This window comes from Hippopotamus amphibius, chromosome 7 (genome assembly GCF_030028045.1).
Source record: "Hippopotamus amphibius kiboko isolate mHipAmp2 chromosome 7, mHipAmp2.hap2, whole genome shotgun sequence".
Classification (NCBI taxonomy): domain Eukaryota; kingdom Metazoa; phylum Chordata; class Mammalia; order Artiodactyla; family Hippopotamidae; genus Hippopotamus; species Hippopotamus amphibius.
In genome coordinates, this window is record NC_080192.1 from 11822095 (window position 1) to 11831059 (window position 8965).

An 8965-nucleotide genomic window follows, 5' to 3' on the forward strand; every position below is an offset into this window, starting at 1 on the left:
AAGGGCTCCACGTTCTGTGGGGGGAGGAGGGCCCACAGGACACCTGGGAGCCCGCTGGCTGGCGTCTTCGGTGCCAGGTGGTATGACTGACCCCCCCCCCCCAAGAGACCCAACGGATGGTAATAATAATAAGAGTAATGATAATAATAACCATGGTGGCTACCGCTGTCGGATGCTCACACTGTTGGGTGCTTTAGGGAACTTGTCCCTTCTGAGCCCCACAAGGGCCCTGCAAGAAGAGTGTCACCCGTCCCATTTCCCGCAGGTGGACACCGAGGCACAGAAAAGGTAAATACTTTCATCATTTGTCAACATCCCCCAGCCATGAAGGGGCAGCGCTGGCATTTTAACCCAGATATGTGTCCCTCAGACTTTCCACTGGGATTATTAACACATTGATATATTTGTGCCATTTTTCAGATGAGAAAACTGAATGCTTGTGACACGCGCTCTCCCTGAGACCACTTTAGTTGTAAGAGCGCCCAAAGCGGGAACAAACGTCCGGTCCCTGGGTCCACAAGGTGAAGGCCAAACCCTCACCGGTCCCTCCCTTGACCTTTGATGCCCCAGCGCATTGGTCCCAGCTCGTCCCCTGCTGCTCTGGCCACCCGCCCAACAGGCCACCCCTCTCCTTGCCTCCACACTCCACGCTGTGACACTTTGGGTCAAGTGGAAAAAGTCAGGTGGAAGAGCTAGGTCCAATATCTACTGTGCTACCTGCTGCGTGGCCTTGGGCAAGTCACTTGACCTCTCTGAGTCTCCCTTTCCTCAGCTGCAAAGTGAAGACAGGTTTAAGGCATAGGTCTCAGCCTCGCGCCTGCCTGCCACACTTTAGGCCAATTAATGTGAGATATTTGAAGGAAGGAAGGAAGGAAGAGGGGTATTTCCTGTGCTCCCAACACATGCCAGACCCTGAGGGAGACACTGGGATAGTATGGTAAACACTCTTCTTTCCTGGAGATTTTTCCTGAATGGGCTGCAGATGTGGTTAATGGCAGCAGGAGTGACGTAGCTGGGGCTTTGTAACCGTGGGCAGGATTTCTCCTGAGCTGATGGCCTTGGGCCAGGAATGAGGCTGGGGAATCACCCTAATGTGACAGAAGAGGAAAGGAGACGTCCCATCCCCCCACCCCCACCCCCCACCCCACCTCACTCACTCAGCTTCAAGTGGTGGGAGCCTGAACTCTGCTTCTACAGGCCACCCTGGTTCTCCCTTGCGTCCTTAGCACTTAGCAGTTGGAGGAAGTAAGGCCCGGGGCCCGCAGAGAAGGCCGGGGAAAGGAGAGGCCTTTTTAGGCCTCCCTCGTTGAGCGAGGCCCAGCCTAGCAGCCCAAAGGGGAAGGGGAGTGGAGGGATAAGTTAGGAGTTCAGGATTAATATACCCACTACTGTATATAAAATAAATAACCAACAAGGACCTCCAGTATAGCACGGGGAACTATACTCAACATTTTGTAATAACCTCGAAGGGTAAAGAATCTGAAAAAGAATATATATATTCTTTTCTTATATATATAAATGAATCACTGGCTGTACCCCTGATTCTAACACAATATTGTAAATCAACTATACTTTAATAAAAAAAAAAAGTTAATAAACACAAAAGCCAGAAATTTCTGTTTGTTTTCTGGCTGTGGTCGTCTTGGGAGGATGGAGGCCTTTGGTGAAATGCTCAGAGGGGCCCTGTGGAGCGATGAAGAAATATAAGAGTGAGATAGATCACATCTGATGGTATGTCACAGCACCTCCCCTCTACACGCCAACAATGGGCACTCAGACAGAGGATGAGGTCAGGGCTGGGTCAATGAACCTGGCTCTCTGATCATGTGATGGTTGGCCAAATAAAAAGGTTTTAGTTTCCTGTTAAGGTTTTAAAAAACTACTGCCGTGGAAATTGATCTAGACAGATGAACATAAAAGGTGACATTTATTCTGTGTTTTTTTGAAATAATTTTTGAACAGTGATTCTCCCTCTTGAGCCAAGAGGGAGAATTTAGGGAAGAAAATGACAAGTTTTGAATACAAGAGGGTTTAAGGATTTCTCTTCCTCTGGGAAAATGGCGTAGCTCAAGCAACAGACCAAAACAAATGTCAGAGAGACCAGCCCAGCTTCCCCACTTTTATCTTTTTATTTCGCTCTCTTTTTCCCTCTAACAAGCTACCCTTGTGCCTAGGCCCCGCGTGTGTCCCTGGTCCCTGCACTGCTCTGGGGGGACTGAGTCGGGCCCTACTGCAGACTCTCATAGATCCGGGTGAGCTCCTCCAGCTTCCTCTCCAGCTCCTGGGCCTGCTGCCTCAGCCTTTCAGCCGACTCTGTCTTCGCCCCCTCCTGCAAGTGCATTGCATCTTTCACCAGGGAGACCACGTCCATCAGAAGGAAGACACCTGCCGAGGCCGCACCCATGATCCGGGCCTTTTTGGTCATTGCTAGAGCCGTGCCTCCAAAAACTTTCTGCACCTGCTTGCCCCTTCGGACAGAGATGTGCCCAGTGGTCGTGAAGCGCTTGGCATGGGCTGCTAAGCGAGGGTTGGCGCTGACCACCTTGACGCCACGAACATTCTTCCCAATGTCTTCCACGGCTTGGATGAGTTTCCTTGTAGAGGAGACAACCTGGGGTGTGCTCTTACTTAGAAGCCCCACAAATACCTCCTCTTTGTTGACGCCACTTGACATCAGGCGACTGGCTTCGGTTTCAGCTGACGATATTCTTACACGTTCCACGATGCTGGTGGACACACTGGTCACAGCAGCCGCTGCTCCCAGCCCTAACCCAGTGGCTGAGACTGCCAGACTGATCCCCGCTGTCACGGGTGCCAGAGCCAGGCCAAGGATGGTCAGGACTCCAGACACAGCACCAGCAGAGGTGGCTGCCACGTTGGAGATGGTGCAGTCCCTGTGCACCTTGTCAATATTGTCTGCAAGTGCCTGGAGCTTTCCTATCTGCTCCTCCAGCTCCCGTTTCACCCGAGGAAACGCCTCTAAAAACCGTATCCTGTCCAGCTGGTCCTGTTGGGGTGTGTCTTCGTCCCCCACAGCCAAGTCTGTTTTCAGCTTGTTTAGATGTTCACGTAGTGCATCTGCGTCTTCCCTGGAACAAGGAAGGTCAAGGGATTAGAAAGGCAGTTTGCTTGTCCAGAAAATAGGCTCAACAAGCTCTACCCTGCATCAGGACGTCACTGGTGGTGCAGTGGTTAAGAATCTACCTGCGAAGGCAGGGGACACAGGTTCAATCCCTGGTCTGGGAAGATCCCACATGCCGTGGAGCAACTACGCCCGTGCGCTCTAGAGCCTGCAAGCCACAACTATTGAAGCCTGCGCGCTTAGAGCCTGTACTCTGCAACAAGAGAAACCACTGCAATGAGAAGCCCACACACTGCAACAAAAAGTAGCCCCTGCTTGCCACAACTAGAGAAAGCCCGCGTGCAGCAATGAAGGCCCAAAGCAGCCCAAAAAAAGAGAGTGCCTTTGTGCATTAAAAAAAGATCTGTCCTGCATAAATCATAGAGATTTTATTGTAAATCAGATAGAAAAGAATTTTACAAATGTAAATTTTGTTCAACATTAAATACCTGTTTTGTACCTTGTAGATGCTCTATATATGTATTCAGTAATGGAATAAATAAAAATAAGGTCATCTTAGGATACTCTTAAGCTGGCTATTTGATAAAGATACCTCAGAGGCAGGTCAACACCACCACTTCCAATGAGCTGGGAGAGTGGGAACCTCACAGATGAACAAAGAGAAATAAGATTGGAGTAGAAAAGCCTTCATTCAGAGAACCTTAGTGTGGAGTGAGGAGTCAACCTGCTCTTTGCCCTGGCTACAGGGAAGTGGTCCTGAGGCCCCTAGAATATTCTGGCTGATAGGAGTGTCCTCATCTGCCTGGGCCTTTGGCCACTCACCAGTCTGACAAGGTGAGATGTAATGGTGCCTTTGGGTCACATGGTATCAGTTCTGACCTCTGGAGGAGCTGGACGCTAGGGCATTAGTGTGACCTCCAGGAGGGATTGGAGTCGACAGGTCAGTCGTGCAGGCCACATGTGTTTGAGCCCCAATAAAACTCGATACACTGAGGCTCCGGTTGAAAAAGATTCTTTCCTTGGGAAAACTTTAGTCAGGCTCTTCTGAACCCTCTTCTCCATAGGCCTCAACCTCAGCCTTTTGTGTCCTGTCCTTGGCGGCCTGTATCACCCAGTCTCAGCAAGAATCCTGCTAAATCTGTTTAGTGAGAACTCCCGAGTGTTGAGTGAGATCTTATCACGTTTGGTATCTGATCAAATTCCTCATCTCCCACCTTTGATGCGTAAGTCCTTGACCTGCTTTTAGCAAGAATCCTGTTAGGAGAGTTTAGCAGGAATCCCCTCCCCTTGAGGTCTCCTCTTAGTGACTTTCCATCCCCCACCCCCTCACTCTGATCACCGGCTGCAAATCTCCGCTTGTCTCTGCTGTATCTGCATATAAGTCCAATCTCTCTCCTCTGCTGCAATGGTCTTCACACCTATCACAATTGTCCTCAATACAGTCTTCCATACCGTTTAACACGCGTCAGGGTATTTTTTTTTAAATAGGGTGAGCATCCCCGGTGGGCAGTGCTCCGTGTGCCCTGCCACACACTGAATCCAGGACAGTGATGCGTCCTGAGGACAGTGGAAGCTGCATGTGTGAAGCCCGCCCCGACTCTGCCCTGTGGCTGATGAGGACCTGCATCCTTCCCTGTAATAAACCGTAACTGGCTTCACGGCATATTTCAGTGAGTTCTGTGCATCCTTCCAGGGAATTCTCAAACCTGAGGGTGGTTTTGGGATGCCCCCTCAAATTTGCTGTTGGGGTCAAATGTAAGGACAGTCCTGGGGGCTCTGCCCTTGGACTTTGCGCGTTGGTTAACTCTGTGTCCTTAGATTTTTAAAAAATACCCAAACTCACAACTAGAAGGTATCTTAACCATCATTTTGCCTGGCATGTGCTCTCTTTCAAGCCTTATGCCCTTCACTTGCCCAGCGGAAGGTCACTGGGTCCATCCACTGGCCCAACTGACTGGGAAGCAGGAGATGTGCTGTTAACCCCGGTTCCCCTTGGACTCTCCAGCCACCTCACGGAACCCCTGACCCCTCACCCAGCACCTCCAACCTCTCAGGGGTCACCCCCCTAACTCGCACTTTACCAGGTAACAGCTTCACATGCCTGCACCCCACGGCCATGTGCAACTTTAGGGAACCTCTCCAACATTCAAGAGACTGTAGGAAACCTGCATATGAAGGGCGGAGCCTGAAGAGCCCTGCACGTGCACGAGCTGCTGGGGGACGTCTTCTCCTCTCTGGTGGGGACTCGTGAGTCTCCTCAGAGTCCCGCAAGTTACACAAACTTGGCAGCCACTCATTCTGACGCTGGAGGGCTCACTAAGCCACACGGCCTTCCCACTGGTCAGGGTCGCTCTACGTAGATTAGAAGAGGGTCCCAGATGGCAGTGGAGAAGCCCAGGTCCCAGACAGGCTGTGGAGGACACAGTCACCCATGGTCCTCTATGCCCAGCATGAGGGGATCAAGTCAGGGAGGGAAGAAATGTCCCCTCTCCCACTCATGGGGCCTCTGTTAGGGTCTCAGTCCCTTCAGTTTTGTGTGCTAGGGGCTCACTTGCCTCTCTCTAGTCCTGGCCCTGCTGCCCAAGCCTTCCTACGTGTCCTCCAACCTGGAGCCCTGTGCTCCATCCTGACCCCTGGGTCTGACCCTGGTCCAGGCCTCCCTGGGCCTTTGGATGACATGATTGCACTTGGTTCCCCAGCTCTGACCCTGCAGTTCCCACTAAGGCCATCACCACAATCCATCAGATGGAATTGCTATTCCCATTGGACACATGACAAATCTGAGACTCCAGGTCTTCAGCCCAGAGCCCCAGAGCTGGGCAGGGCTAGAGCCAGGATCCCACCAGCTCCATCCACTTCCACTCCAGCCTCTCTGCCTTATGGGCCAGCAGATCCTGCAGTGTTGGTACAGTTCCTGAGATGGGGGATGAAAGGGCTCCAGCCAGAATCCCCAGCAAGACAAAGTGATGGTGTCAGGATTTGCCGAGTTGTCCCAAAGGAAGTCCTGCTTGCTTCTTATCTCCAGCAAGAAAACCCTTGGCTTCCATCTCTTCCCAACAAGATTTTTTTAAAGTTAACATTAATTGAGAACCTATTCTCTGTCAGCCACCTTGTGGAGCCCTTTGCCTGCATGATCTCAGTATCTTCACATTAAAATTGAACAGATGAAGAAACTAAGGCCGAGAGCAGTTCAGAAACTTGTTCAAGGTCACATAACCTGCCTGTTCCTTGCAGGTTTCATCTTTTTCAACATGGGACCGTACACTGCCAGCAAATGACATGGAGGAAACATTCCTCATGAAAATTTGAGAAGAAACATCCTCAGCCCCAACCGTAGGATCCTGCCTGGAGGAGGTGTGCCTGCCAACAGGAAGCTAACCTGGGCCGAGGGGATGTGGGTGACATTCCTGGTGCACCTGTGCTGGTTACCTGGACAAATCAGCCTTAGCCACGAAACTCTCCCAGGCTTTGTCTTCTGTGAGCAGGTGTTCCAGTTCTTCCCTGCTCACATTCTCCTGGAAATATTCAATGACATTCTCCAAAAAGTTTTTACTCTCTAGATGGGGAAAAAAAAAAAAAGATGAGAAGAATTTGTCGTGGAACATAAAGAGTGTTGAGTATAAAGTGGTTAAAGTTCATCTTCCTGAGCAACAGTCACTCCGGGCGCTGTTGATGGAGTCACCTGGGGTTGTGGGTGGCACCGTTATCCCTCTCCACCTCCAATTCACATATTGAAGCCCCGACCCAGGCCCCAAATGTTTCTCTTTGAAGATAGGGCCTTTAAGGAGGAATTACAGTTAAATTAGGTCGTAAGTTTGGGGCCCTAATCCAATTAGATGTGTGTCCTTATTAAAAGAGGAAGAAATACCAGATCACATACTGTCTCTTACTCTCTCTCTCTCCTGCAGAGTGGAGGGTTGTTAATTTTTTTCTTTTTCCTGCTTCACGAAGGGAGAAAAGAAACCAGGGCTTACATGGAGGGAACCCACAGCACTGAATCTGTGTATTGATAGATCGGAGTGGGTCATGGGTGGCGGAAATACCTGAGCACCGGGGTCTCTGCAGGGGTATTGAGATCCATAGAACCAGTACCTGCCTGAGGCAGCCACACCTGGAAAGCCGCTGCTTATACACGGAGCACTGGGCAGAGGCCCTACTACAGCATGAGGGAGGGGGTTTCTGGGGAAGGGAAGATGTTTCCACCTGGAACTAAGAAGTCCCAGGTAGAGGGGACAGCAACCACACTCAGGCAGGACCTACTGTGTGGCCGGCACTGGCCCAGACCACGGACACACATTATATTTGATCCTCATAACAATATAGGGAAATGCTATTCTTATTTTACAGGTGAGGGCAGGTAAGGCGCCCCAGGTCACACAGGTGGGAGGGGGCAAAGGCCAGACTGGGGTTCAGTTCAGGGTCCATGGACCCTCGCAGAGCGGCTGGGCTGGAGGAAACGGCCTCTGTGGTAAGGCCCCAGGGTCTGGAGCAGGAAGAGGCTTGGACAAAGGGAGAGGCCAGGAGAAGCCTCCAGGGATGCTGGGGGACCTCCTCTCCCGCCCCACCTGGGCTCGGGGACCCCCATTTGCTGTCCGCCCCACCCCCCCATCTGCTGTCCTGGCCTCACTTCTGAGTCCCTTGCTGGGCAGCAGGGGAGGGAGGAATGAGAACCTGGGCCTTGGCTCCCTGAGGAGACGGCCGGGAAGGAGGCTGTGGGGACAGACCCTTGGGTAGGGGCATTCCCCATGGCCCCTCTGGGGGCTCCAGGATGCTTATCCATCCCCTGCTTGGGTTGATTCCTCTGCAGGTGAACTCAGCCTGAAGGCACCACCCTCCATTCTAGGTCACGAGTAGGAACCAGCCAGAGAGGAGGCAGCTGACTACCTGAGCGGTCCCCGAGGTTTCCTGAGCTCATGGTGGCAGCCGCGGGGTCTCAGAGGCTTCCCTTCAGCTCCCCCGTCTGTGTCAGGCTGGAAGGAGGTGTGGCTTCACCCTTGGGGGAGAGAAAACAGACTGTGGGCTCGATCATGAGGGAGCGGTGGCAGCGGGGAGCAGCGAGGGGCGAGGTCTCCTGCGGTTCCCCTGGGACGGCCACCAGTGCCACGTGGACTTAACCCAGCGTGTTTCTGTTTCCTGGGCTCTGCTGGCTGCTACTTAAGGAAAGTGAGTCAGCTCCTCCCAGCTCCTTCCAAGCTGAGTCAGAGTCCTGCTGTCCTGTTCGGGCACAAGGGAAAGATAATCAGACAGGAGACATCCACATGCGAAGTTACAGAAGCCATAAAGCCAAAGACAGAAAAAAAGATAGGAAGGGGACACTCTGGAAATTACCCGAGGTTGGGAACCCTTGTGTTTACTCATTGGTAATAGTTAATATTGATCCAGGGTGTATGACGTGCAGGGCTCCTGAAACTCACCTAAATTTAAGTTGGCCCAAGTTTTCACACTGGTGCCAGAACCCGGACTTGAGCTCAAGTTTTTCTGATCCAAATCCCAGGTTTGTGATGACTGTGCTCTACTCCCTTTAACACAAAAAAATATTAATTCATGGATATATCTTTATTGGTAAATGACTAATCTTAATTGAAATGATGTCTTGTACCCTGTGTTCGAGTCTCTGCCTCGATAAATTTCCTAGTGATACAGCTTCCCATAGCTCATGTCCTCTTTGCTTCTGCAAGAGCCTTTTTCCCCCCAGAAGGACCTGGAGTCCCTCCAGGCACTGGCCCAATCCCTGCAACCCTGCCCTGGTCGGCTCAGGACACCTGATGGTGCCCAGTCCTCTCTGCTGTCCTCCTCGTTATACTTTAGATTGTTTCTAATTCTTTATGTAGATAGTAGTGCAAAGAACATTCTCCTTGTATAAAAGTTCACCTATATTTGACA

General features: G+C 51.4%; 1 protein-coding gene across 1 annotated transcript; it reads right to left on the reverse strand.

Annotated features, from left to right (window-relative positions):
* Nucleotides 1-1930: 1930 nt before the first annotated feature.
* LOC130857121 (apolipoprotein L2-like) lies at nucleotides 1931-8563 on the reverse strand. Its single transcript, XM_057742472.1, has 4 exons — nucleotides 8497-8563; nucleotides 7967-8075; nucleotides 6512-6638; nucleotides 1931-3089 (listed from the first exon to the last, which is right to left on the reverse strand). The coding sequence occupies exons 2-4, from the start codon at nucleotides 7995-7997 to the stop codon at nucleotides 2228-2230; spliced, it is 1020 nt and encodes a 339-aa protein (XP_057598455.1). The 5' UTR covers nucleotides 7998-8075; nucleotides 8497-8563; the 3' UTR covers nucleotides 1931-2227.
* Between the last annotated feature and the right edge of the window lie 402 nt (nucleotides 8564-8965).

What these genes read in the sequence shown, in the direction of transcription:
- LOC130857121 (XM_057742472.1), bottom strand. Translation starts at nt 7,997, where the DNA reads ATGAGCTCAGGAAACCTCGGGGACCGCTCAG. An exon ending in AAACCTCGGGGACCGCTCAG is followed by an intron (nt 6,639 to 7,966) that starts GTAGTCAGCTGC and finishes TTCCCCATCTAG; the next exon opens with AGAGTAAAAACTTTTTGGAG. An exon ending in GCTAAGGCTGATTTGTCCAG is followed by an intron (nt 3,090 to 6,511) that starts GTAACCAGCACA and finishes TCCTTGTTCCAG; the next exon opens with GGAAGACGCAGATGCACTAC.